This window comes from Pseudorasbora parva, chromosome 22 (genome assembly GCF_024679245.1).
Source record: "Pseudorasbora parva isolate DD20220531a chromosome 22, ASM2467924v1, whole genome shotgun sequence".
In the NCBI taxonomy this organism is placed as follows: Eukaryota; Metazoa; Chordata; class Actinopteri; order Cypriniformes; family Gobionidae; genus Pseudorasbora; species Pseudorasbora parva.
Genome location: NC_090193.1, coordinates 40,916,334 through 40,934,555, shown reverse-complemented (window position 1 = coordinate 40,934,555; position 18,222 = coordinate 40,916,334). Strand labels below are relative to the sequence as shown.

Genomic DNA, 18,222 nt, shown 5'->3' with positions numbered 1-18,222 from the left:
AAAATCAAGCCACAACACAACAAATAAAAGCCACAACGCAACGAATATAAGCAACAGCGCAACAAAATCAAGCCACAACACAACAAAATCAAGCCACATCACAACAAACTCAGGCCACAATACAACAAAATCAAGCCATAAAGCAACGAAATCAAGCCACAACACAACAAAATCAAGCCATAAAGCAACGAAATCAATCCACATCACAACTAAATCAAGCCATAAAGCAACGAAATCAATCCACATCACAACTAAATCAAGCCATAAAGCAACGAAATCAAGCCACAACACAACGAATGTAAGACACAACGCAACGAAATCAAGCCACAACACAACGAATGTAAGACACAACGCAACGAAATCAAGCCACAACACAACGAATGTAAGACACAACGCAACGAAATCAAGCCACAACACAACGAATGTAAGACACAACGGCGAATATAAGCCACAACACAAACAAATAAAAGCCACAAAGCAACGAATGTTAGCCACAACACAAACTAATAGAAGCCACAACGCAACGAATGTAAGCCACAACACAAACTAACAGAAGCCACAACGCAACGAATGTAAGCCACAACACAAACTAATAGAAGCCACAACGCAATGAATGTAAGCCACAACACAAACTAGTAGAAGCCACAACGCAACGAATGTAAGCCACAACACAAACTAATAGAAGCCACAACGCAACGAATGTTAGCCACAACACAAACTAATAGAAGCCACAACGCAATGAATGTAAGCCACAACGCAACGAATGTAAGCCACAACACAAACTAATAGAAGCCACAACGCAACGAATGTAAGCCACAACACAAACTAACAGAAGCCACAACGCAACGAATGTAAGCCACAACACAAACTAACAGAAGCCACAACGCAACGAATGTAAGCCACAACACAAACTAATAGAAGCCACAACGCAATGAATGTAAGCCACCCCACAACGAATGTAAGCCACAACACAAACTAATAGAAGCCACAACGCAATGAATGTAAGCCACAACACAAACTAATAGAAGCCACAACGCAATGAATGTAAGCCACAACACAAACTAATAGACGCCACAACGCAATGAATGTAAGCCACAACACAAACTAATAGAAGCCACAACGCAATGAATGTAAGCCACAACACAAACTAATAGAAGCCACAACGCAACGAATGTAAGCCACAACACAAACTAATAGAAGCCACAACGCAACGAATTAAATGTAACACAACAGAGCAAATGTAAGCCACAACAGTGCGAATGTAAGCCACAACAGTGCGAATGTAAGCCACAACAGAACGAATGTAAGCCACAACTGAGCGAATGTAAGCCACAACTGAGCGAATGTAAGCCACAACACAGCGAATGTAAGCCACAACACAGCGAATGTAAGCCACAGCACAGCGAATGTAAGCCACAGCACAGCGAATGTAAGCCACAGCACAGCGAATGTGAGCCACAACACAGCGAATGTGAGCCACAGCACAGCGAATGTAAGCCACAACACAGCGAATGTAAGCCACAACACAGCGAATGTAAGCCACAACACAGGGAATGTAAGCCACAACAGAGCGAATGTAAGCCACAACAGAGCGAATGTAAGCCACAACACAGCGAATGTAAGCCACAACACAGGGAATGTGAGCCACAACAGAGAGAATGTAAGCCACAACACTGCGAATGTGAGCCACAACACAGCGAATGTGAGCCACAACACAGGGAATGTAAGCCACAACAGAGCGAATGCAAGCCAAAACACAGCGAATGTAAGCCACAACACAGCAAATGTAAGCCACAACAGAGCGAATGTGAGCCACAACTGAGCGAATGTAAGCCACAACTGAGCGAATGTGAGCCACAACTGAGCGAATGTAAGCCACAACTGAGCGAATGTAAGCCACAACTGAGCGAATGTAAGCCACATCACAGCGAATGTAAGCCACAACACAGCGAATGTAAGCCACAACACAGGGAATGTGAGCCACAACAGAGAGAATGTAAGCCACAACAGAGCGAATGTAAGCCACAACATAGGGAATGTGAGCCACAACAGAGCGAATGTAAGCCACAACAGAGCGAATGTAAGCCACAACAGAGCGAATGTGAGCCACAACACAGCGAATGTGAGCCACAACACAGCGAATGTGAGCCACAACACAGCGAATGTGAGCCACAACACAGCGAATGTGAGCCACAACACAGCGAATGTGAGCCACAACACAGCGAATGTGAGCCACAACACAGCGAATGTGAGCCACAACACAGCGAATGTGAGCCACAACACAGCGAATGTAAGCCACAACACAGCGAATGTAAGCCACAACACAGCGAATGTGAGCCACAACAGAGAGAATGTAAGCCACAACAGAGCAAATGTGAGCCACAGCACAGCGAATGTGAGTCACAACAGAGCGAATGTAAGCCACAACAGAGCGAATGTAAGCCACAACTGAGCGAATGTAAGCCACAACTGAGCGAATGTGAGCCACAACAGAGCGAATGTAAGCCACAACACAGCGAATGTAAGCCACAACCGAGAGAATGTAAGCCACAACACAGCGAATGTAAGCCACAACTGAGCGAATGTAAGCCACAACTGAGCGAATGTGAGCCACAACTGAGCGAATGTAAGCCACAACACAGCAAATGTAAGCCACAACAGAGCAAATGTAAGCCACAACACAGCGAATGTGAGTCACAACAGAGCGAATGTGAGTCACAACAGAGCGAATGTAAGCCACAACACAGCGAATGTAAGCCACAACAGAGCAAATGTAAGCCACAACACAGCGAATGTGAGTCACAACAGTGCGAATGTAAGCCAAAACAGAGCGAATGTAAGCCACAACTGAGCGAATGTAAGCCACAACACAGCGAATGTCAGCCACAACACAGCGAATGTAAGCCACAACACAGCGAATGTGAGTCACAACAGTGCGAATGTAAGCCACAACAGAGCGAATGTAAGCCACAACTGAGCGAATGTGAGCCACAACTGAGCGAATGTCAGCCACAACACAGCGAATGTAAGCCACAACACAGCGAATGTAAGCCACAACACAGGGAATGTGAGCCACAACAGAGCGAATGTAAGCCACAACAGAGCGAATGTGAGCCACAACTGAGCGAATGTAAGCCACAACTGAGCGAATGTAAGCCACAACAGAGCGAATGTGAGTCACAACAGAGCGAATGTAAGCCACAACAGAGCGAATGTAAGCCACAACAGAGCGAATGTGAGCCACAACTGAGCAAATGTAAGCCACAACTGAGCGAATGTAAGCCACAACACAGCGAATGTAAGCCACAACACAGGGAATGTGAGCCACAACAGAGCGAATGTAAGCCACAACAGAGCGAATGTAAGCCACAACATAGGGAATGTGAGCCACAACAGAGCGAATGTAAGCCACAACAGAGCGAATGTAAGCCACAACACAGCGAATGTAAGTCACAGCACAGCGAATGTGAGCCACAACACAGCGAATGTGAGTCACAACACAGCGAATGTGAGCCACAACACAGCGAATGTGAGCCACAACACAGCGAATGTAAGCCACAACAGAGCGAATGTAAGCCACAACTGAGCGAATGTAAGCCACAACACAGCGAATGTCAGCCACAACACAGCGAATGTAAGCCACAACACAGCGAATGTGAGTCACAACAGTGCGAATGTAAGCCACAACAGAGCGAATGTGAGCCACAACTGAGCGAATGTCAGCCACAACACAGCGAATGTGAGCCACAACTGAGCGAATGTAAGCCACAACAGAGCGAATGTGAGCCACAACTGAGCGAATGTAAGCCACAACTGAGCGAATGTAAGCCACAACAGAGCGAATGTGAGTCACAACAGAGCAAATGTAAGCCACAACAGAGCGAATGTAAGCCACAACAGAGCGAATGTGAGCCACAACTGAGCAAATGTAAGCCACAACTGAGCGAATGTAAGTTACAACACAGCGAATGTAAGCCACAACAGAGCGAATGTAAGCCACAACAGAGCGAATGTAAGCCACAACATAGGGAATGTGAGCCACAACAGAGCGAATGTAAGCCACAACAGAGCGAATGTAAGCCACAACAGAGCGAATGTAAGTCACAGCACAGCGAATGTGAGCCACAACACAGCGAATGTGAGTCACAACACAGCGAATGTGAGCCACAACACAGCGAATGTGAGCCACAACACAGCGAATGTGAGCCACAACACAGCGAATGTGAGCCACAACAGAGAGAATGTAAGCCACAACAGAGCGAATGTGAGCCACAGCACAGCGAATGTGAGTCACAACAGAGCGAATGTAAGCCACAACTGAGCGAATGTAAGCCACAACTGAGCGAATGTAAGCCACAACAGAGCGAATGTAAGCCACAACAGAGCGAATGTAAGCCACAACAGAGCGAATGTGAGCCACAACAGAGCGAATGTGAGCCACAACTGAGCGAATGTAAGCCACAACTGAGCGAATGTAAGCCACAACACAGCGAATGTAAGCCACAACACAGCGAATGTAAGCCACAACACAGCGAATGTGAGTCACAACACAGCGAATGTAAGCCACAACACAGCGAATGTAAGCCACAACAGAGAGAATGTAAGCCACAACACAGCGAATGTGAGCCACAACACAGGGAATGTGAGCCACAACAGAGCAAATGTAAGCCACAACAGAGCGAATGTAAGCCACAACACAGGGAATGTGAGCCACAACACAGCGAATGTAAGCCACAACAGAGCGAATGTAAGTCACAGCACAGCGAATGTGAGCCACAACACAGCGAATGTGAGTCACAACACAGCGAATGTGAGCCACAACACAGCGAATGTGAGCCACAACACAGCGAATGTGAGCCACAACACAGCGAATGTGAGCCACAACACAGCGAATGTGAGTCACAACAGTGCGAATGTAAGCCACAACAGAGCGAATGTGAGCCACAACTGAGCGAATGTGAGCCACAACTGAGCGAATGTAAGCCACAACACAGCGAATGTCAGCCACAACACAGCGAATGTAAGCCACAACACAGCGAATGTGAGTCACAACACAGGGAATGTAAGCCACAACAGAGCGAATGTAAGCCACAACTGAGCGAATGTAAGCCACAACACAGCGAATGTAAGCCACAACACAGCGAATGTAAGCCACAACACAGCGAATGTAAGCCACAACAGAGAGAATGTAAGCCACAACACAGCGAATGTAAGTCACAACACAGCGAATATAAGTCACAACACAGCGAATGTAAGCCACAACACAGCGAATGTAAGCCACAACACAGCGAATGTAAGCCACAACAGAGAGAATGTAAGCCACAACACAGCGAATGTGAGCCACAACACAGCGAATGTGAGCCACAACACAGCGAATGTGAGCCACAACACAGCGAATGTAAGCCACAACACAGCGAATGTAAGCCACAACACAGCGAATGTAAGCCACAACAGAGAGAATGTAAGCCACAACACAGCGAATGTAAGCCACAACACAGCGAATGTAAGTCACAACACAGCGAATGTAAGCCACAACACAGGGAATGTAAGCCACAGCACAGCGAATGTAAGCCACAACAGAGAGAATGTAAGCCACAACACAGCGAATGTGAGCCACAACACAGCGAATGTGAGCCATAACACAGCGAATGTAAGCCACAACTGAGCGAATGTAAGCCACAACACAGGGAATGTAAGCCACAACACAGCGAATGTAAGTCACAACACAGCGAATGTAAGCCACAACACAGGGAATGTAAGCCACAGCACAGCGAATGTAAGCCACAACACAGGGAATGTAAGCCACAACACAGCGAATGTAAGTCACAACACAGCGAATGTAAGCCACAACACAGGGAATGTAAGCCACAGCACAGCGAATGTAAGCCACAACAGAGAGAATGTAAGCCACAACACAGCGAATGTGAGCCACAACACAGCGAATGTGAGCCATAACACAGCGAATGTAAGCCACAACACAGCGAATGTGAGCCATAACACAGCGAATGTAAGCCACAACACAGCGAATGTGAGCCACAACACAGCGAATGTGAGCCACAACACAGCGAATGTAAGCCACAACAGAGAGAATGTAAGCCACAACAGAGAGAATGTAAGCCACAACACAGCGAATGTAAGCCACAACACAGCGAATGTAAGCCACAACACAGGGAATGTAAGCCACAGCACAGCGAATGTGAGCCACAACAGGGAACGTGAGCCACAACAGAGAGAATGTAAGCCACAACAGAGAGAATGTAAGCCACAACACAGGGAATGTAAGCCACAACAGAGAGAATGTAAGCCACAACAGAGAGAATGTAAGCCACAACACAGCAAATATGCAAAACAAAATCAAAAAAACATGGAAACACATCGTGTGTACGTCCGTACACACACACACACACACACACACACACACACACACAACAGTGACATCAGTTCACTGATCTTTGCTGTTCCAAAACTGACTTTTTTAATGGCACACATATATGTTTGTTTAATGCAGTTTAAATGTGACTGTATAAGCAATTGTGTTTTAAAATTAAAATGATGATAAATTAATCTTCCCTTTGCAGTTTGACAGGCCTGAAACTGAAACTTAACTGCTCATGCAAAAAAAAAAAAGTTGGCACAGCTGATGTTTCAAGAACTGTATGGCCTAAATAATTATATTTTAGTAGATAATATCAACACAAATTATCAAAAACTGTCATTATTAATCATAAAAACACATGGAAAAGGCATGCTATTGTATTATTGTCCCAATCGATTTAACGTTATCAAAAAGTGGCCCAATTTAGCTGATATCACCCTATATAAATATAAAGGAATATTCTATAGATTTAGCACCACATGAAACCATCAAATCTGTTTATCCCAGTGACACTACAATGCACGTTTATTAACAATCATCTCGATCTCTTTCCATTTATAAAACAGAAGTAAATTGAGCAGCATACCTGTAAACACAGATCATTGATGGATCAACGGGACATCTCTCTCGTGCACACTCTGAGCATAAGATGCTATTAGTTAGCGCCGTGGTGAATTAGCCAACAATTAAACACTATCACAACCAACACAATCAAAAGCTGAAACCCAAAAATCACACTTGTTGAGCAAAATGTGCGCTTAGACAATAAACACCACCATACCAGCGCTCATCAGCCTCGCGCAAATTTGGGGTGGCCATGGTGACCTGTTTGAAGTTTGGCCTCCCTCCCCTTTCAGTTCGCCTACTTATACTACGTCCTAAAAGTATGTACTCTTTTTGTGAAGAAAAAGTGCATACTTTTGAGTGTGCAGCAGAAGAGTATGCAAGCTTTGAGACAGTTAACTACTTTGTCATCTTTAACGGACTCTGTTGCTTAGTTATGTGCATCCCATAACCATTTAAACTGCCCTGTCAATCATCACAGTTCAGATCCTCCTCATTCAGATTAATCTCCTGCCGTATGGGAGAGAAATACAGCCGCATGTGTGTGTCTTTAATGCAGAGACTCTCCTCGTGTGTTCGCAGTTTAAATATAATGATGCTTTAAAAAGTTAATGGCCAAACGTGTCATTACAAAAGTTCTCAATGCTGCTCAGGTGAAATATAATGAGGACAACACTGAATAAATATATTTTTGTCAGGTTAAATACTGATAATTGATCACTCAAACCCCTTTATCTAAACCTCTCTACTTAAAGGCAGTGTATGTAAGATTGTGGCCGAAACTGGTACTGCAGGTGTATCTCCTATCAAATGATCAGAATATGATGATCTGACAATGGGTTATAAAAATATGACCCAAGTGTTCATGTGGCTCAGTTTACCCCAGGGGGTAAGTTGCACCATCTGGTAGTAAACTGAGCATCTAACTGACTCTGAATCAAACTCATAAGACATTTCAAAGAGAATTTGCATCTTTTAAAAACAAATTAATCAAATTTCCTTTTACAAATAGTCGTATTTATTTCTGAGCATTTCTGAGAAATATGTTGAACACCAAAATTGTAACCTTTGCAAAATCAGAATAAACAGGTTTTTTTTTTTGTTGTTGAGTACAATTAAATAAAAACTGAATTAGAATGAAAAAATGTCACTGAAACTGATGAACATTTAAGTCAGACGGTGTTTTTCTGCGATATTGAACCTATATATATGATTAATCATCTTAATAATTTATAATTATAAAATAAACCAGTTGCGTAGTATTACAATGAAATTATACCAGTTTATCCTTCAGAGATTTAACTTAACTAGGGCCTTATGGTAGGGTAGGTTAAAACACTGGCTCAATTTACCCCACAGTATTTGGCTCACTTTGCCCCATAATTGCCATTTTGGACAAAACTAACTATCTTACCAATTCAAGCTAAATGATTAATATGTTGTCGTTTTACATTGCTAAATCACCAATATGGATCATGAATATTGTAGACCTGAACACGTTTGCTTCGATGCTACATCTGTTAAAGTAAACTTTTAGGTAAAAACAGATTTTAAAGTAAAAGGCCTTCCACTCTTCCCATTCTCCTGTTCCCAGTCTGGCAGAAACGGTGGACGATTATACAAATATATGGTCACAAAGTGTACAGCTGCCAAGATCAACGGGGTGGGTCAACTTACCCGCTGGCTCATCTTACCCCACTCCCCCCTATTATTTTTGTGAATGGCAGTGAAGCGAAGTTAGGTCACATGATAATGACAGCATGGTGAATGTAGTATGTCAGGGTTAAACTTATTTAAAATAAGTACCAAAGACAAAACCTTTTTATTTTTTTTTGGTGTTTCAGATTTAATGTCTTGTGATGAACTGCATGTAAACACAAAACTGTTATTATTAATGCTGACGTACACAGTTAAAAAACAATATTTCACATTTACATCCATCATTTACAAAAGTAGCTTTACATGATGCTTACGATCATTAACGTGAAATTTCATCATGCAGCTTATATAGAAAAATCAAACACTAAAAACCCTGCCCATCAGTTGATAAACTATGTGATCCACAGAATATACTTTACACCCTTGAAACGTTTTAGAATGAAACGTATTTCTTCCCGTGTGTGTGACAGATGTAGCATCGGTGGGCAGTTTTCTCCGTATTTTCTGGGAATGTCCCCAGATCATCAACTTCTGGGTTTATGTCTCTACTGTTCTATCACAACTTTTAAAACTGACACTCGATCTTGAACCAAATCTTTTCCTTCTTAATGATAACTCCTCCGTAACCCTGACTTTAAATCAAAAGCTTGGATTAACAGCTGCAAAGAAAACCATCATTAGTTCTTTGCTTCCTCCGAATTCTCTGTCAGAACACCAGTGGTTGTCCTATTTTATAGAGACGGTTTGCTTGGAGCGGTCCACTGACTTAATCAACAGAGCAAAGATCACAGCTATTCTGTAGCATTTCCATTCTTAAAAATGAAGTGACTTAAAGGTATAGGATGCAGTAAAACAAGATGTAAATCAGGGCTAACGAGACTGCAGCTTCTCTTGTTTGTTTGATCTGCTTTTATTTTTTCCATTTTATTTTAAAAAATGTATTTAACACACTTCCTTCCGCTGAATCATTTGTCTCTGACATTATGAATACAGATATTTTAGTTTATTTTATTCTTCCCTTTCCCTATGTATTTGTTTTTCTTGTGTATATGTGTTTTATATCTGTTATCAGTTATGCCAGTATCATGTCAGTGTTAATGCTGGTAACATTGTTTGTAAGAAAAGCACAATAAAGTATTGCGGTTAAAGTATTCACGTAGAATGTTTCTAAACACCAATCCCAATGCATCTGTTCTCATTGTCTAACCCTAACCCATGGATATTAAAATCACCAACAATAGGACTACCGTTTCTGTCAAAAATACTAGAAAAGGCTGTGTCTTCACTACTATGCTCCTTTTTAGAAAGAAATGTTATCTGTGAGGATTTCCAGTCAGGATTTAGACCGTATCATAGCACTGAGACTGCTCTCATTAGAGTTACAAATGATTTACTCTTATCATCTGATCGTGGTTGAGTCTCTCTATTAGTGTTACTCGATCTTAGCGCTGCATTCTGTGTTGCGAAAAGTTCTATATATCTGTTATCAGTTATGCCCTCCACGCTGTATCATGTCAGTGTTAATGCTGGTAACGTTGTTTGTAAGAAAAGCACAATAAAGTATTGAGCAAAAAATAAATAAATCAAACACAAAAATCGTGACGATCACTCTTGATCTACAGTCTGACGCACAAAGACTCGGACGTGTCTGACGGCTCAGGCACATCGATGGAGAACACCTGTTTATTGGCAGGGGGCGGAGTCTCGGGACGACTGCCCACCCCTGAGTCCGGGCTGGGGGCGGGGTTTGCCGGCTCTTGACCTAGATGGTACTTTTTCTCGAGCTTCTGTAATTCGCGGTTTTCTTCGCCGCCAGGCCTGAAGCGCTGCCGCGGGGCTTTGGGCGACGGGCCGTCCGCCTTCCCCTTGATCTTTTTAAAGCGTTTGAGTTTGACCGTGTCTTTTCCGTCGCCGCTGCAGGGCAGCAACACGCTCACGTCTTTGCGGAACTTGGAGCTCAGGCCGAAGTAGATGAGTGGGTTGTAGAAGCTGGCGGACTTGGCGAAGAGTCGCGTGAAGATGCTAGTGAGATTCGGCACGTGGAAACCCCACGCTGACCACATGGACACCACAGCATACGGAGACCAGGCCAGGATGAACGCTGTGCAAATCACAATGGACACCTGAGACATAAAGAGAAGCGAACGCCACGTTATTTACACCTATTATAACACCTAGACATGATTAGGGGTTCAAGAGCAAAGCTTAAGATTTTTATCCATAAAAATGGATTAACTATAAAGCCTAGAGCCTGAAACGTGGCCCTAATTGGCCAATAAGGGGCGCTAAAGTGATCAAAATGTGTCATAGACCCATGTGTAAACAAGCTTAATAAAGTTAACATGAAAAATGTGCCTTACTTTAGTGGATTTTACTGGTGGTAAACACCTAAAATGAAAGTGGTCCTCTGCTGCCATCTGCTGGTTATAATGTTAATTTTGTCATTCTACTCACTAATATAGTTCTTTTCACAGGTTTTGCTTTTGCATTTTTTAGACATTATAAAATCATTATTATAGTCTTTACAGTCACATTTTGTCAAAGGCTATCACTTAAGTCTCACCTCATTTTATCGGCAGTGGTGATAGTCCTGCCATATTTGAAGCGAGGGGATGGCTTTGCAGCCTTAGGTAAATTAAGTATACATGATATTAGGTAATGATCTGAGATGTCATCACTCTGCTGCAGAATTTTAACAGTATCAACATTTATCCCATGTGACGTTATTAGATCTAAAGTATGATTAAGGCGATGAGTGGGTCCCGATACGTGTTGTCTAACTCCAATAGAGTTTAGAATGTCTCTAAATGCCAATCCCAATGCGTCTTTTTCATCGTCTACGTGGATATTAAAATCACCAACAATTAGAACTACCTTTTCTGTCAAAAATACTAGAAAAGGCTGTGTCTTCACAACTATGCTCCTTCTTAGAAAGAAATTATATCTGTGAGGATTTCCGGTCAGGATTTAGACCGTATCATAGTACTGAGACTGCTCTCATTAGAGATACCAATGATTTACTCTTATCATCTGATCGTGGTTGAGTCTCTCTATTAGTGTTACTCGATCTTAGCGCTGCAATCTGTGTTGTAAAAAGTTCTATATAAACAAGGGAGTCTTGACTTGAATTTAGTTTTCCTTAGGTATTAGTTTTGACACTTGTGCCACATTATGATTAGTATGAAACCTGTTATACAGAGAGGTCGCCGAGATCCTATCAGCATACAGGGCATTTAGGACTTAATGGCTGCTTGCATCTATATTTGTCTCTTTCTCTCTCATTATAATTCTGAGTGTGTCTGAATGCGTGTGCATCGGATAATATTCCAACATTAAACGCTCCTGAACACCTCAGTAAAGCAGCGACGGCTGCACTCACAATAGTGACGTCCCTCTCGATCTTGCGCTGTCTGTCGGTCAGGTCGCCCTCCGCTGACATGGCATTGCCTCGCTTCACCGTGTTTATAATGGACACATACGAGAACAGCATGATCAGCACGGGGACGAAGAAACAGAAGATGAGGATGGAGATGATGTAGGACTTGTGGATGGTAGAATAATTCGCTTTGACCCAGTCGATCTCGCAGGTGCCGTATCCTCGATCTGTCAAACAGCAAGAAAGAAACGTTTTCATACATGCATATACTATATGTGTTATATTGTTTTAAGAATTTATAGATGTTTGGACTAGAAACAAGACAAAAATACTGAGTAAGAAAAGCATTTTTTGCAGTGAAGGGCAGTGTAGGGGGATAGAAAATACAGTTTGTACAGTATAAAAACCATTACGCCTATGGAAAGTCCCCATAAAACATGGAAACACAACTTGTGTGTGTGTGTGTCCACATGTATGACCTGTGTAGCTTCCCCAGCCCAGGATGGGCGCGGCAGACCAGAACAAGGCTCCGATCCAGATGAAAATAACGCACATGATCACCGTGGTGTTGGTTATACAGTGAGCTGTGAACAAACACAACAGCCACGCAAATGAGAAGCGAGATTCGCCCAGGAAGTGACATCATTGAAGCTGTAATGGAAATGTCCCTGCCTTTATTCGGATGGCATCCCTTGATATATCGGGTGAGGCTGATGACAGTGAGTGTGTTGATGCTGCCGAGACCAAAAACCAGCGTGAAGAAACCGTCCACCTGAGAGACAACAGCAGACGAGAGAATAAACACACACTGCAAAAAATGCTCTTCTTACTTAGACTAAATATCTAACAATTATTCAATCAAGATGCATTTACTAGATAAGTAAAATGACATGATATTTGTTCTTGTTTTGTTCAAAATAAAATCAACATAAAGTGAGACTTCGCTTAAAACAGTCAAAATGATCTGCCAATGGGGTGAGAAAAACAATCTGATTTCTGATTGAAATCGTGTTTCTTGTTTCCGTCCCAATCAGAAATAAGATTATTTTTCTCACCCCATTGGCAGATCATTTTGCCTGTTTTAAGCAAAAACTCTCTTCATTTATATATTTTCCCCAGCAAACAAGCAAAAATATCTTATGTAATTTTACTGATCTAATAAATGCATCTTGATTTAAGAATATTTAGATATTTGGACTGGAAACAAGACAAAAATACTAAATAAGAAGAGCATTTTATGCAGTGCGGAAGCCCAGACTTCTGAAACTAGATCATCTGTAAGAGCTAGAGAGAAATAGAGCGATCCAATTGACAATATGCATCCATCTTACACTGCTTTTTGAGTCTGAATATCCATGTTAGTTTCAAACCTCAGAACAAAAATTCAACATGCAATAATATAATTTTCAAATATCTAACAATTAAACACAATAAAACCACATTTTCTCTTTTTTTGAGTCTGAATATCCATTTATTTTGGTCTCATAAAAGCATTTGGATGACAGCTGTGAAATGATCGGAATTACCTCCGACTGAATTAATGACTGAACAGACACAATTATGATGCAATTATGAAATTAGTTAATAGCGTTTTAATGGTGTCTCTTCGAAATGCAAGAATGAATGGCTGTGTTTCCACTGTGTGTGTGTGTGTGTGTGTGTGTGTGTGTGTGTGTGTGTGTGTGTGTGTGTGTGTGTGTGTGTGTGTGTGTGTGTGTGTGTGTGTGTGTGTGTGTGTGTGTGTGTGTGTGTGTGACACAGAAACACCTCCAATCACACCTCCATGTCTCAGTGAGACCCTCATTCATCGGCTTTCAGTCCAGAAGCTCTTAATGGGTTTAAACCCGCTCAACATGGACACTAATCAACGCGTGTCCATAGGAAATAATCAGAAAGATCTCAGAGCCATTATCATCATCTGTAAAAACGCCACATTTTAACACTTCAGCTGTTTCATAAAGAGAGTTTTCATATACTGGGTTAGTTCTATATCATAAGCCCCAGGGGCCGGTTGCATAAACTCCTAAAACTACCTTTACAAGCTGGGCATCAATTTTCTTTCTAACATTATGGCGGTGTTTATGCACCTGACCTCAGATCTTAAAGGGTTAGTTCACCCATTAATGTGAATAGTGTGATTAATTCCTCCTGTGGTTGGTCAGCCGTCAGACCTCCACTCATCTTCACACACAGATGAAGATATTAGTGTTGAAATCCGATGGCTCAGAAAGGCCTTCATTGACACCAATGTCATTTCCTCTCTCAAGACCCATAAAGGCACTAAAGACGTCGTTACAAAGCCCATCTCACTACAGCGGCTCTACAATCATTGATGAAGAGGCCAGAATAGAGTTAGTGCGCAAAAACACTAAATAACGACTTATAGAGTGATGGCCGATTTCAGAACAAAGCTTCGAACCGTTATGAGTCAGTGAATCGATTCATGATTCGAACCGCTATGAGTCAGTGAATCGATTCATGATTCGAACCGTTATGAGTCAGTGAATCGATTCATGATTCGGATCGCCAAAGTCACAGGATTTCAGCAGTTTGACTCGCGATCCGAATCATGAATCGATTCAATATATACACATTCATTATCAATATGCCTAATCTGGTGAAAATGGCTTTGTTAATATTTCTTGTTCGTTAATTAGGCCTAGGCTTCATTATGAATCACATAGCATATTTTAATTTCAACTCAAAATTACGAAATTGGACAAAGAATTGGACAAAGAATTGGAAAAAATTTTGTCTATTGTTTAACATTTCTAACTTAAAGCAGCAGCTGTCAAACATAAATGTTTATTTCAACTGCTTACATTTCTCCCATTTCTCCCAACTGCTTACATGGCCTCAGCAGTTTCTGTTTGAACCTTAAGCCCGCCTACTCTAATTTGATTGGTTTTCTCAAATATTTTGACATTGAGGAGCGGTAACAGACCAATGAGGCTCAGATTTACACACACACACACACAAACTTCTGCTTCTGACATGCGCTCTGTTCGGCGCCGCTGCGGCAGCGAATTGAAGAACTCAACACACAGACAGACTAAAAGACGGGATGAAGCCTAAGCCTGCCACCAGTTTCATATGTTTTAAAGGTTAATCACATATTTTTTAGGGGGGCTGAGGCATAAGCCCCCCAAAAAAAGGCCTAGCGACGCCTATGTGCCACGACCCATAATTCTCCTTCCCGTACCTGGCAGGTCCACACAGATGTGATGAGGTATCCGTTATCCTTGAACACGTTGAAGATCTCCAGGATTCCTCGGGAATATCCGAACACGGAGATGCTTGCGTCGGAGATGGCGAGGTTGAGCGTCAGATAATCTGTGGGCTGGAGGAGCGATCGCTGCTTAAACAGGATGAAGATCACGATGCTGTTGCCAAACCACGACAACCAGCCTGCAACATCACACACACACACACACACATTACTTTATGCAAAGATTTGAACTGATGCATTGTGGGATACTGAAGACCAACTCCAGCACACAGCAAGAAACATCACAGTGTAGTGGCAGATACAAACAACCCACAGATCACTGATGCATAATTTGCATATCACCGACACGAATAAGTAAGTATTTGAACTATTTTGCAAGTTCTCCCACCTAGAAATCATGGAGGGTCTGAAATTGTCATCGTAGGTGCATGTCCACTGAGAGAGAAAATTCAGAAATCACAATATATGATTTTTTAACTATTTATTTGTATGATGCAGCTGCAAATAAGTATTTGAACACCTGAGAAAATCAATGTTAATATTTGGTACAGTAGCCTTTGTTTGCGTTTCCAGAGGTCAAGCGTGTGCTGTAGTTCTTCAGCAGGTTTGCTCTGCAGGAGGGATTCTGGCCCACTCCTCCACACAGATCTTCTCTAGATCCGTCAGGTTTCTGGCCTGTCGCTGAGAAACACAGAGTCTGAGCTCCTCCAAAGATTCTCTATTGGGTTTAGGTCTGGAGACTGGCTAGGCCACGCCTTGATATGCGTCTGACAGAGCCTCTCCTTGGTTATCCTGGCTGTGCTTCGGGTCATTGTCATGTTGGAAGACCCAGCCTCGACCCATCTTCAATGCTCTAACTGAGGGAAGGAGGTTGTTCCCCAAAATCTGGCAATACATGGCCCCGGTCATCCTCTCCTTAATACAGTGCAGTCGCCCTGTCCCATGTGCAGAAAAACACCCCCACAGCATGATGCTGCCACCCCCATGCTTCACAGTAGGGATGGTGTTCTTGGGATGGTACTCATCATTCTTCTTCCTCCAAACACGTTTAGTGGAATTATGACCAAAAGGTTCTATCTGACCTCATGACTTTCTCCCATGACTCCTCTGGATCATCCAAATGGTTATTGGCAAACTTAAGACGGGCCTGGACATGTGCTGGTTTAAGGGGAACCTTCCGTGCCATGCAGGATTTCAAACCATGACGTCTTAGTGTATTACCAACAGTAACCTTGGAAACGGTGGTCCCAGCTCTTCTCAGGTGATTGGCCAGCTCCTCTGTGTAGTTCTGGGCTGATTTCTCACCTTAGGGTCATTGAGACCCACGAGGTGAGATCTGGAGCCCCAGTCCGAGGGAGATTGACAGTCATGTTTAGCTTCTTCCATTTTCTAATGATTGCTCCAGCAGTGGACCTCTTTTCACCGAGCTGCTTGGCCATTTCCCCGGAGCCCTTTCCAGCCGTGTGGAGGTGTGTGATTGTGTCTCTCGTGTCTTTGGACAGCTCTTTGGTCTTGGCCATGTTAGTAGTTGGACTCTTGCTGATTGTATGAGGTGGACAGGTGTCTTTATCAGCTAACGACCTCAAACAGGAGCATCTAATGTAGGATAATAAATGGAGGGGAGGTGGACATTTTAAAGGCAGACTAACAGGTCTCTGAGGGGCAGAATTCTAGCGGATAGACAGGTGTTCAAATACTTATTTTCAGCTGTATCATACAAATAAATAGTTAAAAAATCATACATTGGGATTTCTGGATATTTTTTAGATGATGTCTCTCTCAGTGGATATGGACCTACGATGACAATTTCAGACCCTCCATGATTTATAAGTGGGAGAACTTGCAAAATAGCAGAGTGTTCAAATACTCATTGTCCTCACTGTACACATTTGGCATTTCCCCTTTAAGAAGTGGGAGAGTTCGAGAGTTGGTTGATGCTTTGTTCCAGCGCAGGAAGATTAGTAAAAATACGACCGTTCTGGTCACATGCAGCGATCCTGTCTCTGTGTATCTGAGAGCTTACACAGCTACAACAGAATGTTATAGTAGTAATAATCAGGAATAAATGTGATATCTGAATGATGGACAGTAAGACGGAAAGACAAACTGACAGACAGACAGTCAGAAAGACAGACAGTCAGATGGACAGTCGGACAGACAGACAGACAGACAGTCAGATGGACAGACAGACAGACAGACAGTCAGTCAGATGGACAGACAGACAGACAGTCAGTCAGATGGACAGACAGTCAGTCAGGTGGACAGACAGACAGACAGACAGACAGACAGTCAGATGGACGGTCGGAGAGACAGTCAGACAGACAGACAGACAGTCAGATGGGCAGACAGACAGACAGTCAGTCAGATGGACAGACAGACAGTCAGATGGACAGACAGACAGTCAGGTGGACAGACAGTCAGTCAGATGGACAGTCGGACAGATAGTCAGTCAGATGGACAGACAGTCAGTCAGATGGACAGTCGGACAGACAGACAGTCAGATGGACAGACAGACAGACAGACAGTCAGATTTACAGACAGACAGACAGTCAGATGGAGAGTCGGAGAGACAGACAGACAGTCAGATGGGCAGACAGTCAGTCAGATGGACAGTCGGACAGACAGACAGACAGACAGACACTCAGATGGACAGTCAGACAGACAGACAGACAGACACTCAGATGGACAGTCAGACAGACAGACAGACAGACACTCAGATGGACAGTCAGACAGACAGACAGACAGTCAGACAGACAGACACACACTCAAATGGACAGACAGACACACGGACGGACAGACAGACAGACAGACAGACAGACAGATGGACGGACAGACAGACAGACAGTCGGACAGACGGACAGACAGACAGACAGACAGACAGACAGACAGACGGACTCATTCCTCCCCCATCAGGAGGTCTCCAGATCTGAGCTGCTCTAATCCTTGACTTCATCTCCACAGCCGGGCAGAAAAACATTCGCTGGAACCACTAAACTTCACATGATCATTAGGGCCCGA

The 18,222-nt window shown here is 43.0% G+C and overlaps 1 protein-coding gene across 1 annotated transcript in view; it reads right to left on the bottom strand.

Annotated features, from left to right (window-relative positions):
- Nucleotides 1-8,677: 8,677 nt before the first annotated feature.
- The window catches only part of opn6a (opsin 6, group member a), a 10,610-nt gene continuing 1,065 nt past the window's right edge, over nucleotides 8,678-18,222 (bottom strand). The window contains exons 2-6 of the mRNA XM_067431020.1: nucleotides 15,178-15,383; nucleotides 12,648-12,747; nucleotides 12,455-12,559; nucleotides 11,979-12,202; nucleotides 8,678-10,722 (exon numbers count right to left, since the gene is read on the bottom strand). Of these exons, the coding sequence (XP_067287121.1) occupies nucleotides 10,216-10,722; nucleotides 11,979-12,202; nucleotides 12,455-12,559; nucleotides 12,648-12,747; nucleotides 15,178-15,383 (1,142 nt within the window). The 3' untranslated portion in view covers nucleotides 8,678-10,215. The remainder of the gene's footprint in view (nucleotides 10,723-11,978; nucleotides 12,203-12,454; nucleotides 12,560-12,647; nucleotides 12,748-15,177; nucleotides 15,384-18,222) is intronic.